The sequence below is a fragment of the Malania oleifera genome, chromosome 10, assembly GCF_029873635.1.
Source record: "Malania oleifera isolate guangnan ecotype guangnan chromosome 10, ASM2987363v1, whole genome shotgun sequence".
NCBI classification, from domain to species: Eukaryota; Viridiplantae; Streptophyta; class Magnoliopsida; order Santalales; family Ximeniaceae; genus Malania; species Malania oleifera.
The window spans coordinates 87,017,211-87,034,409 of record NC_080426.1 but is presented as its reverse complement, the minus strand read 5'-3'; the positions used below and the strand labels follow the sequence as shown (position 1 = coordinate 87,034,409).

General features: G+C 36.1%; 1 protein-coding gene across 1 annotated transcript in view; it reads left to right on the top strand.

Moving 5' to 3' along the window:
• LOC131165470 (DNA ligase 4) overlaps positions 1-17,199 on the top strand; it is a 106,994-nt gene that overhangs the window by 25,278 nt on the left and 64,517 nt on the right. Inside the window, exons 3-7 of the mRNA XM_058123321.1 lie at positions 487-572; positions 662-798; positions 7,738-7,812; positions 8,614-8,705; positions 9,248-9,319. Of these exons, the coding sequence (XP_057979304.1) occupies positions 487-572; positions 662-798; positions 7,738-7,812; positions 8,614-8,705; positions 9,248-9,319 (462 nt within the window). The remainder of the gene's footprint in view (positions 1-486; positions 573-661; positions 799-7,737; positions 7,813-8,613; positions 8,706-9,247; positions 9,320-17,199) is intronic.

Below are 17,199 nucleotides of genomic sequence, written 5' to 3'. Positions count from 1 at the left end.
TGGCAACTCAGCTCCTCTACACTAACCACACTGTTGTCACCTAGCCCACTAACCCACATTCACCCTCCCTTTTTTCCATTATCTATCCCTCTTTAAATATCCCAAAACCAACGCCTTTTGGGGGACCCCGACTTCAACTTCAACTACTCATGAAAATCTTCTATCACCATGACTTCCTCTAAGGAGTTTGGGTGATTGTTTACTTTTTTGAACACAAAGCATATGATTACATGAAGAATAATATTAACGAGCCTAAACATTGCCTTACTTTTCTGTTGAGCTCATCTAGTTTAGTTTTACTCTTGTAGTGGATCAGCAATTTGGCCCTATAATCTTCTGCAGTCTGTAAATTTATTGCTATGATGGATTACTTAGCTGCTGTTTTCTGTCTCCAGCATTTTTTGTGATGCTTTTTCTGAAATGTGACACGCTACACTCTCTCTCTCTCTCGCACCCCCCCGGTTTTGTAAAAAAATTGTCTGACAGGGCAGAAAAGACGTCAGTTCTTTCTACACTTATCAAGAAAACAAATGCACTGGAAATGAAGTGGATTGTCATGATAATTCTTAAAGGTGTTGTCTATTTTCATTTAATTATTTGAGTACTATTGATCAATTATTGTTTGCTTCAGCTATTCCTTTTTGGTACATTTTCCTTGTAGATTTGAAGTTGGGAGTGAGCGAAAAAAGCATCTTTCATGAATTTCATCCGGATGCTGAAGACTTATTTAATGTCACATGTGACTTGAGGCTAGTTTGTGAAAAACTGAGGGATCGAAGTCAACGCCATAAGCGCCAGGTTTGTTATATGCCTTGACGCAATTTTGTGTTTATATTTCACATATTTTATGCAATGGCATGGTAGACCCATTAGTATGTTTCTAGATTTTTCTCCAATGTATTTTAGTTTTGAGTTATTAATTGGTAGATTCTCTAATACATGCTACCATGTCAGGTTGAATTCTTGCTGTGGTCTGAAGTTTGAATTTATACATTTATAAATTTCTTAGGCGATTCACCAGTCAATACATAATTACATATAGAGAATGCATGTAACATGTCATAACTTCATTTTTTTTTTTTGAATCAATTAGCTTTAAATTTTCAACAGTGAAATCTCACACATTTGACATACTTTGCCATTGGGAGGTCTAGTAGAGAGATTTGGTAGAGTCAAATTTCTTTTGCGTATGATGGATGTTGTTAGAATACAACTTTGCCTAAAAGCTTAAGCTGTTAGGTTTTGCACCAACAATATATATCAAACTTTAACACTCTCTTGCACGTGTAGCTCGATAGCACGTGGAGAGATAAACACCCAATAAATAACACATATTACATGAAATGCAATAATTTTTTAAGCACCACACTATAAATGCGGGCAACGAGGTTAGAACCGAGGACCATCTTGTAAGCAGCTCTGATACCATGTTGGATTACCACTTTACCTAAAAAAAGCTTAAACTGTTAGGTTATGGGCAAACAATGTATATCAAGTTTTAACAAATTTTTTTTTTCACTTTTTGTTTTGTTTTTATTCTTGTTTTTGTTTTTGTTTTATTTTTTGTTTTTTTTTTAAAATTACGAAATGACTCTACAAATTTTCTGTTTGAGTGTAGTGCTTTGTTGTTGTATATCCAGGAGGATGGGGTTGATGATAACTCTATTTGCTGTAGGGCTTGTTGGTGATTCAATTAGTTATGTTGGTTTACTGCCTCCTCGTTATGGGTTTCCTTCTGACATTTAAACCCAAAAGAATTTTTAAATTTGATTATTAAGTAATATTAAAAATATTGCTGTTCATTACTTAATTTTCAGGGGAGAAATCCTTCTATGCATTTGTTGTGGGGAAATTACAGATGGTTAGTTTTTGAATCTCAGATGGTGTGGTTGCATTAAGATGTTGTTCCCTTTCCCAAGAACTACAATCCTTGGCATTTGGTTATTTGCTTGAGAATGCAGTTGTATTTCACAAGGCAGCACAGATTATGGAATTTTTGGAGTTTTCTGTTTACAGTGTGTTGACAAATATTGGCTGGTTTGAATTTGGCAATGGACTGGGGTCTAGGGAGGAAAGAGTTGGTTCTAGGGGCTGTGTTTCAGAAATTGTTGCTATCTACTTAGAGAGGTTTGTTAATTTTTGATAAACAGTGAGGGGTTGATATTCAAAACAAGAAAGCTGGGCCTGGTCGTCCATTGGGGTTTTCTGATAGTTGGTTGCTGCCATGGGTTGTAGTTGGTTATGGTGAAAGAGAGATTTTCCATGTGCAATTCTTGGCTCAAGGCTATGATCTTTTCAATTTTCAAATTTTAAAGTAGATGTTTTAAAAGATATTGAATCTGTTTCTAACTTTGAAGGACCCGGAGGAGTTGAGAGCAGTGATTCTAAAACCAGCTATGCTCTTGCCATCATTTGGACTGGCTCGGTTGATTTTTCTACCCAAATCCCCTAAAAGCACAGATCCAGGTTGTCCCGTGTTACTAAAAAGGTCCGACTCATTTGAAAAATGAGCAGCTCGGAAAATTTTCCAAGTATAGGAGTTCTGTCGTGTAATATTCAGCCCAAGGGTTAGATCGTCTCCTCAGGGAATGCGTTTTAATTTCAAAATTTTCATTATCCCAATCGGAAAATAAAAGGTTACTGAATTCAGTTCAGATTCAAAATTTTCAGGATTGGTTGAGATTTATTTTGACAAATTAAACGAACATGCAATTTAAACCCTAATCCTAGCATGTACTGAATTAAATAGCAAGAACGGAAACCCTACGTCTAATCAGGCAACCATCGAAACACGCGTTAACTAAAGACGGTAATTTTAAACACGTAATTAAAACACGCAATAATGAAACTCACACAAACACAAACGCAAATGATAAAAACCGAATCTTTAACAAAATAAAAAACTTAAACCAAAATCCAAATTAAAAGGCAACCAAGAACTCGGGTAAAAATTTAACACCTTAAAAACTTAAACAATAATCAGACACGATAAAAATACAAACTTTAATAAAAGGGACCCTAAACTAAATCAAATTTTAACCAAAAATCAATTTTTAAGAAAGACAATTGATTTAATAAAAATAATTTTTTTTTCTTTTTGTATTTTATTCTTTTATTTTTTATTTTTTATTTTAGAATCAAACTGGGCTTTACCAAACTAATTAAATAATTCTAAACATTAATTAAATCTACGGCAGAATTTAACTGAGAGCAAATACATAAACAATTAAATTTCAATAATAATAAAACACCCTAAACAATATTCAAAATCCAAAATTTCCAATAAACTCCAATAAAAATTTAACCTTATTCAACTAACTCATTAACAATGATAAAAGAGAGAGAGAGAGAGAGAGAGAGAGAGAAGATGAAGCTGTGGGGTGGTGTTCGAGTGTGGACCAGCAGCAGCAGGCACTTGGTTGGAGGAAGAGGAATTTTATTAAGGAAGAAGGGGATGCTAAGGGAGTGGCTACTAGGGATTCTAGTTATAGTGGGGAGATGAGTATTGAATTTTGTAAGAATTTTTAGACAGAGGAGGTTGAGTGTAGTAGTATCATTGAAGGATATTGGATTGCTGCTGTAATGACTTGATCCTGTAAATGGGCCCGAAGTGCTTCTAATCCATTCATTTACCTGATAATCCACATTCTAATATTATGTACGCAGCGGAAAACATAAATATAATCTCCACAAATATAATACCAGAGTTTTCTACTCCTATCTATACAACATAATAAACCATGCATCCACTTGTATTCACATATATACACATATTTCCAAAAACGTTCAGTATTTACAAACACCAGTATATTTCTCAACCATCCATATATCAGAAGATTTAAAACATAAAACCTAAAATTTAAAATATTTACATCCCAAAATATTATCAAAATTATACCATTTTTCTTAAAAATGCTATAATAGCTCGAGTTCCCTAAGCTCGATCTTGTGAAGGTCCTAAAAAAGAATAATTTGTATTTAGGTGAGACACATCTCAGTAAAGGAAAAAATAATATATTAAAACAGCGTGTGACTAACACGAGGTTTGTAAATAACATAAGTATACGTTTTCATCATTTGCAAATCATTAGCATAATTTCTGAAATCATTTCCTGTTCTTAGTCAAACACATGCAAGACATTTTACCCATGAGATCACCCATACAAGTAGCAATCCTTTGCTCTAATACTTTAGGTAACCCCAAGATCACAATTGAAGCATACTGGAGCACTCACCTTACTAAGTAAATCCCTAGGTAGTAATGTAATCTCGTACTCACGCAATTCATACAAAGGTTTACCGGCGAAGGCCCCGAGAATAAGGAAATCTACCCGCCCATACAAGTAGTTTCCCTCTGCTCTAGCACCATATGCAACCTACTGCTACACCTGATACAATCAGGGCACTCGCCTTTCTCAACAAGCCCTCAGGCGAAGAGTTTGCTTCGCCCAAACGTAACATGTTCTACTAGTATAAGTACCGATAATACCATAATACGTTATTCTGTAATTCACATCTGTTCATGTTCTCAGCTTTGTCATTTCGTAGCATTTCACTTTATGTGGCTCTTTCCCATTTTACATTGTTCACATTTCATATTTCTTTTCCGTTTCATTCATTTCCATTTTCATTTCATTTCATAACATGCCCAGCATCTTTCAGCTGTTTTACATGGTTGCATTAAGACTCACATGCAGCATAATTCATATAACATTTTTCATACTTAGTTCATTTCCTATATATCCTACATCTCATACATATAACATATTTCCACACAGAATTCCTATTTACTCATGCGGCTCATGCCACACTATTTAGCAGTAAAATTCATATATATATATTTCCTGTAAAATAAGCCAACTTACATTTAACATTCATATACTCAAAATATACCTTTCTTATCTTACATAATTATCCTGAAAATATCTTTCACTTTCATTAGTTAATTTTCGCATATACGTATCTAACAAACGGCCCTAAGCTCGGAAAACATAATTTAAATGGTTGGCATTTGAAATCCATACTGAAACATATACACGTATATATAACACAATTCATTTTCCATTAAATTCATAAAAATTCTGGTTTAATATATATTTTTTCCCTTACCTGGTTTCTTGAACTACTCCAACAGGGACCCCAAAAAGTTACCTGCGCTGCTCACCCGAGCCCTGAATAAAAAATGCTAGTTCCATTAAATCAACCCTAAATTAAAATACTATTTTAATATTTCCAAAACTCTTAAATTCCAAATAAATAATTATACCCTCAAATATAACGAATTTACTTAATTCCCCAAATCTTACTCTCGCTTTGGAGTGGGACCTAGGAAACCCAAATTGGAAATTTACTCCGACCAAAATGACGACGATCGCGACTAGGACCCTGTGGTGGTGCTCGATCGTCGATTTAGCGACAAATTTAAGGAGAAATTGAGAAAATAGGGAAATGTTACCTTACCCCAGGAATGGTGCCTACGCTCCCACGACAAATCCGCTTCGGTAGAAATGTTGGTGGCGGAGTTAGGAACCCAACGGTATGTTCCGTTTCCCGATCGACCGAATATCCACCAAGAAATGAGGAAAAAGAGAGACGAAGACGGAGGAGAGACGCTGGGGGGGGGGGGGCGCGCACAGTTCTCTTTCTCTGAAAAAAAATTTCATCTTCAACTTCAGGAAGTTATCTAACCATATATATATAATCTTATAATATAATATAATATATTATATAATTTAAATAATAATAATAATAATTTAATTTTTTAATTAATTTTTTTAATTTAATTTAATTAATTTATTTACTTATTTATTTTTTATTTTATTTTTTTTGGGATCACTACAGCTGCCCTGTTTTTTCCCAAAAAAGGAGGAGAAGGGCAGTGTTGCTTGTGAGGCTTTTTGAGAAAGACGAGAATAGAGATTTGGTGTCTATTGTGCAGGGAGAACCCTTGTCATACTGAAGAATCCTCCAACTGAGATCCATTGTGATCTGTTAGATTCTAGCATATGTTTCATTCATAGGCGGTATGGATTCACCTGCAAGAATCCCAAGTGAACAAAAATAAATTCACCTGCAAGAATGTATCACTGATGGGTTGAAGCTCAGACTCAAAACAGATAAAAACTTGGCACCAAGAACTCTGTTTGTTGCTTCTTAATCATCTCAGCGTTGGAGCTAAATGGTTAGTAGAAACTGGGTTCCTTTCACATACCATTGAGAGTGCTATTATACTAATCGATGGACCTACCTTTTTGGTCAAAATTGAAAAACTTCTCATACAGATAAAAACATGGGTCTGACTTTTATCTTCTGTGATGCTTTCACATAGATCATCACACATGAATTCAGCAGTTCTACAAGCATCATGTTCATAGAAATTCATGGTTCCATGCTATTCCACAACCACGCAAGCAGTTTATTACTCTTCCATGCAATCTTTATAATCCTTGGATTTTGGAGATGGTGGAGAATGCAGTAGATGCTTGGATGTCCTTTTGTGTTAATATACACTTGCACTGCTTGAGACCACCAGAAGTTGTTGGAGGATTCAGCATTTTGATGCCTGTGATTTGCACTTTAACGGTGTAAGCAAAAGCTTTCTCTGTAGATGCCATCAGAACAATTCCCAATGTGGCACAATCCAACACATGCTAGTACCAGCAAGGGCTGTGTAGCAGAAACAGAAGTACCAGATACCCAAGAGGAAATGAAAGGAAAAGGGGAAAAAAAACCTCTGCTGCAAGGCATTATGACTGGCAGAAAATTAGAATCAAGTGCAGGCAAGAACAAGAAATAGACTCATGGAACATCAATCAAAGACTGAGCTGCTGATACAATATTGAAAGCAATCAATTACGAACACAGACAGCATCAAAGAGCATCATCATGCCACAACCAGCCAATGAAAGAATGTCCATAAATGATTCTCAAGCCTAATGCAGTCAGACCTGAGAACCGATTAGGGTGTAATAAAAGAAATGGAAAAGACGAAGTGTTCAAAATCAATTCAGATAAGTCAGATTTAGAGGAGATCGATGCTCTGAATATATGATACCATGTTACAAATTTGAAAGAAATTGAATATTCAACGAAGAAAATACAGAACTAAGAGTTAAAGAAGAAGAAAAAGAATAGAAGGAGAGAAAAGAGAGACAAGGAGGTGAGAGGCAGTAGTGAGCAGTCCTCGAGAGATACTGCTCCAGGTTTGCCCTCTTTATAGATTAATAATAAAAAATTTATGGACTAGAATAACCCTGCTCATACCACCTAATTGCTAAACTAATACATCCCTTTCTAACAACCTTTAGTAGTATAGTGACATGGCTGTGCAATCTAAAATGTTAAATATTTTTATGAGTGTTCTTGGATCTTCTGAAATTTGTTCACACTACATGTTTAGAGTAATCTGCATCATAATTTTGTTTTGAGTGATGGTGGTACTTGGGAATCCCTCCGATCAAATGTGGAAGATACTTGAAGCAGCTTTTTTAGATCCCTGTTCGTGAATAATTGTGTTGGATTTTCTTCTGGTTTTATTTGGTAAGACTAAGAGCATGCTATCTATTTATCTGATTTTCTAGTTGTCTACCTTGCTTTTAAGTTGATGGTAAAGAGAAGAAGCTACTCATGCTTCTCTATCTATCCATTTCTTGCTTTAATGGGCTTACTTGCAAATGCATTATAATGTGAACCATATATATCTATTAAACAATACCTTTGTGTGCATCATATTTGTAGGACATTGAAGTTGGGAAAGCTGTTCGTCCTCAGCTAGCCATGAGAGTTGCTGATGTAACTGCTGCTTGGAAAAAGGTTGGATATATATTTATACACACGCACACATGTTTAGGTGGTCTTCATATTTGTATTCTTAAAAATGTTAAAAGGAGTGAATGTATGGCAAGGAATGCCATCAAAATTCAAGCTGTGATGTACATACGGCAATATTTTTGTTTGAAAGTTCCATTTTCTAATATCTTTGCCATTGGGCGTTCCTGTTGCTTGTTCTTTGTGCAAATTTATCTTGAAGTGGGTTAGGTTTATGGGAATTTGTGGAAAAGATTGTGGCTGAGTATAAAAATGGGGCAAAAAATGAGAGAAATGTTCTTTCATTCCCCCCCCCCCCCCCCAACCTCTTTTTATTTCTTTTTGTTAGACAGAATGGCAGGAAATAAGTATCCTATCTTGAAAGAAGCATCAACGAAGAGTGACTAGATCATTCTTCCTAGTACATGATTATTGTTCTTATGGTGACTTCAAAATTATAATGCGAGCCCCAGGGGAAGCATTAAAAGAGGTGGTTATTGCCATGTTGTGTACAATCGGGTGAGGCTGCCTCAGCCTTATTGTGTGCCCTGCAGATTTATTTCTAAACTTAAATTTCATTTTGTTAAAATAAATGATACAATGCTGAAAATTGATTGGCAAATGTTCAATGAGTTGTGACACTGCTTCAAGGGGAATGGATATCAAGGGGAATGGATACCAAAACTCTAGGTTACTTTATAAAATAGTGTAGGTGAATTTTGTATTATTTGCTTTTTCCATCAATTTAGTGGCCTTAATTCTATAAAAAAAAATTTCATCTTTTATTCTTTTTCCCCATATGTTCAGCTTCATGGGAAGGACATGGTTGTTGAATGCAAATTTGATGGTGATCGCATCCAAATTCATAAGAATGGAACGAAGATTCACTTTTTCTCAAGGTAGTTGCACATCTCTCAGTCCATATCTGTTTCTCAATTATTATTTATTATTTTATTTTTACTGTTTCCTGCAAGTACTATTACCATGTGTTTGGTAGCCTTGAATTCGGACCTTAGATTTGGATTTGTGTGGGTTTGGACAAAATGCAATACAAAATTGCATTGAATTCCATCTGAATTCACATAAATCCAAATCTGAGACCCCAAATCCATTTCCAAACTCGACCTTAGTGTGTGAAAATTTATGCCTTTTTTCCCACTGAAGTTTTGGTGCTGGCATGCATGCCTATTGCCTACATACATAGATACATGGAATATGTGTATATATTTGGACTGGTTAAGACATGGAGTCATGGACACTAGAAACTTATGCACCTGCTGATTTGCAATATGACAGTGTTATGCATGAGCAAGGATTTCTTTACATATAAGTGAAGTTTAGTGGATTGGCTTTTTTGTCCTGGCGTCATGAGCAGGAACATTCTCAAAATTGATTAATTATGCATATAATTTTAATTGTGGTGATTTATAAAATTATGCAGGAACTTCCTTGATCACTTTGAATATGGACACGCGATGTCAGATATCATTATACAAAATATACTGGTTGATAGGTAAGAATTCATTTAACATTGAAATTCTGGAGAAATACTTGGGGTAACCATTTCTCCATGTAGGAAACAGGACAACCCCACACCCCACCCCCCCTCCCCCCCAAAAAAAAACCCATGGGACCCAATACAATGCTGCCATGTCACCAAGACAGCACCAAACTGAAGGGGAACTGTGAGAAATAAATGTTTGTGTTAATGGCATCGCAACCACCCCCCATGGTGCTCCTCTCTTTCTGAAGAGGTCTGACATGGCACTTCCTTAGGTGGTGAATCTGTTCCTACAGGGAGGAACTGTTTTCCCCAACTCTTTCGCAAAAAGCATATTTGTGTCCTTTGATTATGTTTTATAACCTAAATTTCTTACCTGCCCTGCTTGTTGAATGAATAGAATCATTATCATTAGTGCTTGGTTACAAATTTTGATACCACAATCCCCCCCTCGGGGGGGGGGGGGGGTGTAAGCATTCCATGTGGCAGACTCTGTATTTGATCAAATTAATTATTTAATGAACATGCAGGGTTATATATATTTCCATTGTAATTGATTTTAAATTAGCTTATTTTTTCCCTCAAATTTTTGAGTGTCATATTTTTGCCTTACAAACTGTTCAATTATTTACCTAGTGACACAGGACTTATAAATTATAGGCTTATGATGTATGGTGAGGAAGCTTTTAATTATTAATTGAATCTCATGTTGTTGTCTTGTTGCATCTCTTACAGCAGTCCCTCTCTCCCTTTCCCCCACGTTTATTCTCTCTCTCCCTTCTCATGCTTTCCTCCTTTTCTTCTTTTTCTTCTTCTTCTTCTTCTTCCTTTTCCTTCTTCCCTCTCTCTCTCTTTCTCTCTCTCCTTGTTCTGCCTACAGCAGTTCCTCCATCCACCAACCGTTGCCACAGCCGTCACTGCCATGTTTCGGCAAAACCCCTAGAAACTGAAACCCTAATCCTTTTTCCTTTTCTGCAACATTCCCAAACCTGCAGAGGCACACTGATTTAAAATAATTTTTTAAAGCAAGTCATATGAAAGGGCATTCAAGGGGGTGTCATCCCAGTGCGAAAAGAACAAATAAACAATTAAAAATCCTGAAACTGGATCCAGGAGTAAGATTGCTGAAATGTTGAAACTATATTTATTCATTCAATAAGAATAAAAATATAAGTATTTCAATCAAATTTCAAATATAGCATAAAGGCTAGGGGAATCCATATGTATTGGGATCCATAAGGAACAAGGTGATGCAGGTACTTCCTTGCTGGACCCCAATAATGGGCAGGCAAAAACTACCATTCCTAGAAGTTAGGGGACGATTAGTGGGAATTGGAAAGGAGGACTCTATACCCTTTGATAATGGACGTCTTTCATAGGCTCCAACTCTAAAATATAAATCAAATTGAACAAGCTTCAGAACAAGACTAGAATATTAGTAGGTTAGTTTCGAAACTAGATTGTGATGTTAAAGATGAGACTAGTGTTGAAGAGGGATTAGCAAGTGAGTGGAAAGGAGTATGCAAGTAGAAGCTTCCTTGGGGGCAAATTTTGATGTATGTCCAAATTCTAACAAATTTGAGGGCAACCGGGGTTATACTCGTCGGAAGGCAGCTCGTATGGGTGCGGGGATGAGCAATGTTTTTGATGATACTAGAGAAAAAATTGGTGACTCTGTGCCAAATTAAGGAGAGATTCTGAAGGAGTATTTAGCATAGTGGAAGACTCTCATGCAAAGAAGGAGTTTGGGGGTAGCAATGGGGCAAGTAAAGGAACGGAGATAAAGAAATGGGGGAATTTTTTAGATTCGTAGAGTTGTGATATTAGTGAGTTCTGCTGCGGTGGGGGGTTGTTGGATAATATTCGAGAATAATATGGTTATGTTCCTGATTCTTGTGACTAACTAGGGGATTTATCTTATGTTCATCCTCCCCCATTGGAAGGTTTGAAGGGAGTGTCAATTTTATTAAAATTGATGGGTTGGTTAATAATTTACAGTGTAGTGATGGATTTTAGCCTACACCCTGGAGTAAATTCCTAAGAAGTAGGTAGAGGCTCAAGAATCCAAGATCTTTTGGATAAAATAGATTTAAAGTTGACTGATTGTAGAGCAAATGAAGTGCGATTGGATGGTGGCAAAAGTCAAAAGATGAAGGGTAAAAGAGAATTAGAAAATTTGAAGAGCTTAGTAAATTATGATGGAAAGGGTTTGCAAAACAGTTTCCTTGGTTAATTTTGTCTAGTTGATTTTTATTATTTTTCTTTGTGATCTTGAGTTTCTTGCTTTCTTTCTTTTTTCATGTTTCTTGATTGTCTTTTGTTGTTATTTGGTGGACCCCTTGTCCCCGCACCTTGTACCTTCTCTTCTATCTAATATAGTTTCTTTTATTATTAAAAATAAAATAAAATAAAGACCATATGCAAGTCCCTTTTCTTTTCCCTAAGCTTTTCCATCCTTTTGAAACATATGTAACTTCTGTTGTAGATCTCCTTAGCATAAAAAAAATCAAATTGATTTTTTTTTAGTCCCTCCTTTCTGATCTTAATCTTTGTTCAACTATCCTTTTCCACAATTTCATTGTATGACTCATAAGTTTAATTCCATGATAGTTATTAGAATTTTGAATATCTCCTTAATTTTTGTGTATACGTATTAAAATTCTTTTCCTCCATTCATTTGACACATTTTCTTAGTTTTTATGATCACGTTAAGTAAATTAGTTAACCATATAATTGTGTTATCACCTAGGCATTTCTAAACTTCAATTGGATGTTATTCAGTCCTATAGCTTTTCTATTTTTCATTTTTTTTAATGCAAACTTAACTTCATTAACTCTAATTTTGCTAATAAATCTCATAGTTTCAGCATTTTCCTCATTTGTGTGATCATTGCCATCTTTCTTTTTGTCTTTTTCCTTAACCAAGACAATATCATCCTCACTTTTTATACATTTTACATTGCACAAGTCCATGCTATTTCTTTCTCTAGCTCTAACAAGTTTATGTTTCTTTTCCCTTCTTTTGTATCTAATCTAGCATATAATTGTTAAATGATCTATGTTTAGCTTCACTAACGACCTTTTTTGCATTTTTACTCGCCTTTTTATACTTTTCAAAGTTATCATTGCTTCTACATTTTTGCCTTGTTTTATACCAATTTCTTTTTATCTTTATAGCTTTCTTGACATCTTGATCCCATCACCAACTTTCTTTGCTATTTGTGAATCTTCCTTTTGATTCACCTAAAAATATCTTTTGCTCTCTTTTTTAATAGAGCTAGCTATCCTACTACAAGGAGTGTTTGTGTCAACACTATCCTTTATTGTCCAATCACGATCTTTGATAATTTTATCTTTACATTTTATAAAATTTTCTCCCTTTAGGTTCACCACCTAGTTCTCTTGCAGTGATTTATATTCTTTTTTTTTTTTCCCTTTTTAATACATCTAACACTAAAACTCTATGTTGTGTAGGTAAACTTTCACCTAGGATAATTTTATAGTCCTTGCATGATAATCATATGACATGGTGAAGTCTAAGATCATATCCCTAGACTCATTTTTATCTCCATGTCCGTTTCCTGCATGTATCCTCTCATAACCTTTATTATCCTTTCCAATGTGTCCATTCAAATTTGCTCCTATGAATATTTTATTAGTCCTTGATATCCCTTGGATAATACTGTCCATACCTTCCCAAGATTGTCTCTTATGGTTTTCTTCTACGCCTATTTAAGGAGCATAAGCTCTAATGACATTTATTATCTCTTAGCCTAAGACCATCTTGATTTTTTGATTCTATCTCCTACGCTTTTGACATCTACAACACTACCTTTTAAGTCTTTGTCTACAATGATTCCTTCCCATTCTTATATTTTTCTTTTTCTAGTGTAATATTGTTTGAATCTTGATTTTTAATTTCTTTAGTTTTCCCTCCTACATGCTTAGTTTCTTGAAGGTATATAACATTTGTTTTTCATTTAATCATTATGTCCACTATCTCCATGCTTTTGCTTGTAAGTGTCCCTATATTTCAAGTTGCTAATATAATCATAGTTTTCTGAAGTAACTTCTTTACCTATCCATGTCTAGAATGATGGAGGAACCCTTGCATATTTGACACCATACTCAAGTGCTAACACGGAGCGTCACTTCGGGGTTATGACCTACCCCATCTTTGCCCAATTTTTTCTATACCCGGGTGGTATATAAGTGCAAGGCGTTGCTTGTAGGCGATGCTTCGTCGAATAATCGTTAAGGATTCATATCATATTGATTTGACAAGTTTTACACTAGTTGTTAGCTACCTAATGCAACCCTTCTCCTTTAGCTGGCTTGGGGCTGGCCGTGTGTGAAAAGAGTAGGACATTGAGTGCATTATTGGCGGAGTTGTATATAATAAAAGAAGAGTCGGACCAAATGTAGAATTACAAATAAAGAGAGTTGCATGACGGGAACTAGAGAAAATGCCAATTTGAGTAATAACAGCTCAAAAATGATCATGCCAAACTCTTGAGCCTAGCTTAAATCCATAAAGAGCACGCTACTAGGGACAGTCGTAGCTGGAAGGATGAGAAAGACTAGGAGAAGGTCACATATAAACCTCTCCATTAAGATAAATTAAGGTGTGAACAGCAGTCATTTTAGCAATTGGGCATATGTTTCTGCACAATCAATACCATACTCCTAAGAGAACCATTTAGCTATCAATTATGCTTTATAGTGCCCCAAAGAGATATATAACATGTGTAACCAAGTTTAATAATATTATACGAGTTGAAGGGAGCAAGGACAGTGGGGTCTCTTGTTCTTACTCCCTTTTGAAGCTCTCATTCCTGTCTTGTTTTTGATCCACAATTGCGACTGATTGTCATGAGAGAATGCAGGTCTCAGAGAATAGTCCTGGTCAAAGGAAAATCCTTTGATCTGAGTTTAGAGAGTCTTGTAATGTTAAAGATGGAAAGAAGAGAAGAAGAAAGCAAGAGAAAGAAGGAGGCGACAGTTTCATGGAGAGTTACGTTCAGCTCCAGGTCTGCCCTTTTACATATTAATAATAAAAAATCTTGAAAGACCAATATATCCCTATTCACACAACATTATTATTAAATTGGCCTATTTCTTCTAACATTCCCCCTCTAGCTAGAGTTTTATAAATATCACCCAAACCCATCTTGTTAGTTGTTACAACCGCTAGACAATGCGGGCTTAAATACAGTCTTAGTGGAAACATCACTCAACTTATCCACAGATTCACAAATGGAGTCTTGACAACCTCTTTAGCAAAACAACACTCACAAAATGATAGTCAACCTCAATGTGCTTTGTCCTCTCATGAAATACTAGGTTACTAGCAATATAAATGACAGCTTGATTATCACAAAATATATCGGTGGGCTTCTTGACCAAGAGTCCCATCTCTGACATAAGAGACTTCAACCACATAAGCTCACTCACAACATGGGCCATACATCGGTATTCTACTTCAGCACCAGATCTAGCTACATTAGTTTGTTTCTTGCTATGCCAGGTAACAAGATTACCTTTGACAAATGTACAGTATCTTGTAGTATACCTTTGATCATCAACTGAGGTAGCTGAATTGGCATTATAGTGTCCCATGGTCTTGCAGTTTCTATTACATTTATATATCAAACCTCTACTAGGAGAGCCTTTTAGATACCTTAGAATCCCACAAACAACATCCCAGTGTGGTTGTTTAGGATTTTCCATTAATTGACTCACCACTCCCACAACAAAAGATATATTGGGTCTTGTGACAGTCAAGTAGATCAACTTTCTAACCGACTGCCTATATTGATGCGTCTAGTAAAAAATTCATAGAAAGCTTCACATTAGGGTCCATAGTATCAACCGATTTAGCTCCCAACATATTGGTCTCATATAGCAAGTCCAAGGTATATTTTCTCTGTGATGGATTCAACTCTTTGTTACATTGTACAATTTGAAAGTAACAGTGAGTACCCAAGTCATTGATTTGAAATTTTGCTTGAAGCGACTACTTGACATCCACAATCTTGCTTTGATCACTGTAGTGATGATGATGTAATCAACATAAACTGCTAGAAGCATGACACCTGTCTCGTTTTTGGCGAACAAAGAACAAATAATCTGAGTGGGGCTGAATGAAACAAAATGCAGAAACCACCACACTAAATTTGTCAACCCAAGCTCAAGGAGGCTACTTAAGACCATAAATGACCTTATTTTTTTTTGATAAACAAAGAATTGTATTAAAGGAGAGAAGAATATACATTAGAAAATTAGTAAAAGAAAGGAAAGGAATAAAGAAAAGACAAGGAGAATAAGAAATTCTTCCATTACATCAATGGACTCTAGTTACAAAAATGCAACTTAAACAGAGAATCAAACTCAATGTAATAGGGCCAACCATAAATGACCTTATGCAACCTACATACCTTATCATTCCTCCCCTTGAGTAACATACTCAGGAGGTTGCTCCATGTATCCCTCTTTCTACAAAACTCAATACAAGAAGGCATTCTTTGGCATCCAATTGGTATATAAGGGCCCATCAAAATTAACTGGCAGAATTTAGTCAGCGATAAGAGAGAAGCTCTCAAAATAATCATTGTTATATGTTTGAGTGTATCCCTTGGCAACCAATCAAGCCATAAGTTGTTTAATCTGTAAGGAGGATATTTGATGGTGTAGACTCAACGACACCCAACCAATTCCTTACTAGGAGGAAGATCCACCAAATCCCATGTCCTCCGAGTTGTTAAGGCGTCCATTTCTGTGTACATCGCATGCTTCCATGTAGGGTTAGATAGTGCTTCAGCATGTGAGGAAGGGATACAGATAGTGGTCATTGACAAGGCAAAAGAATGCTAGGACTAAGACTAGAAGGGTTACAGGATTTGGTTGGGAGAAATGTATCTAATGAATGCAATCTTGAGAGGGTTGGTGTCGAAGAGGTGAAAAAGAGTAACACCCTGGAGCGAGGTCGTTTTGGAAAAAATTCTTTTGGAGTCACCTACTCATGGTTGGAGGTGTGCGAATTGTGGGAAGAAAGAAGCTTTCTGTCATTAAGACAGTCCAGCAGCTGCTGCACATTGGGATTGAAGAGAAAAAATAGCAGTTGAGGCAGTTTGGCAAGATGCAAATCCAGGGTTTCCTGTGAGTGAACCAATGATGAAGAAGATGGTGATGTTTGGGTCAACAAGTAGTGGGCCTTGTAATCCATGGCCTCTTGATTCAATGGGTAATGGATCTAATCAGGCTGTTGGGCGTAAGAATTGTGGGCTTCAGTTTAGTGGGTCTACGAGTAATGGAAGTTTATCTTGGGCTTGCTGGGAGAGGGAAAGCTTGATTTAAAAATTTTAGTAGACTTGGTGTAGTTGGTGAACTGTGGACTGTTGTGGCTTTTTTGATGAAGGGCTCCAATTAAAACAGGTGGGGAGGCACAAAAAGGCAGCAGTATCAATTGGAGGGTCCCAGGTACGATCCGAGAGGGTTTTTCTTATAGGGAGCTGATGAAGGGTCTTCGCTCTTTGACAATATGCATCTATGAAAATGGAGAAGAGGAAATATTATGATCAGTTGTGGCAAGTTTTTTCCGGAAATTTCTTTTCAAAACCAGAATGTTGGAACTTTAATAGCAGCAGGGGCCAAGCAACCTGTCAAAGGTCTCAATGCTTATAGATCAAGTATAAATATGAGATTAGTGCTCATCTTGTGGAGTTGTCCTATGATTTTTTTTAATGAAGGGGTTAATAATTCTCAAGTGTAGCGAGAACTGCAATCAGATGGAGTCTAGAGCAAGGAAGTTTTGCAATGGGGTCGCGCCCAGGTCGTTGGTGTCTACAAAAAGCAAGGATGAAAAAGAATGTAAATGGTAGCGGATATGAAGG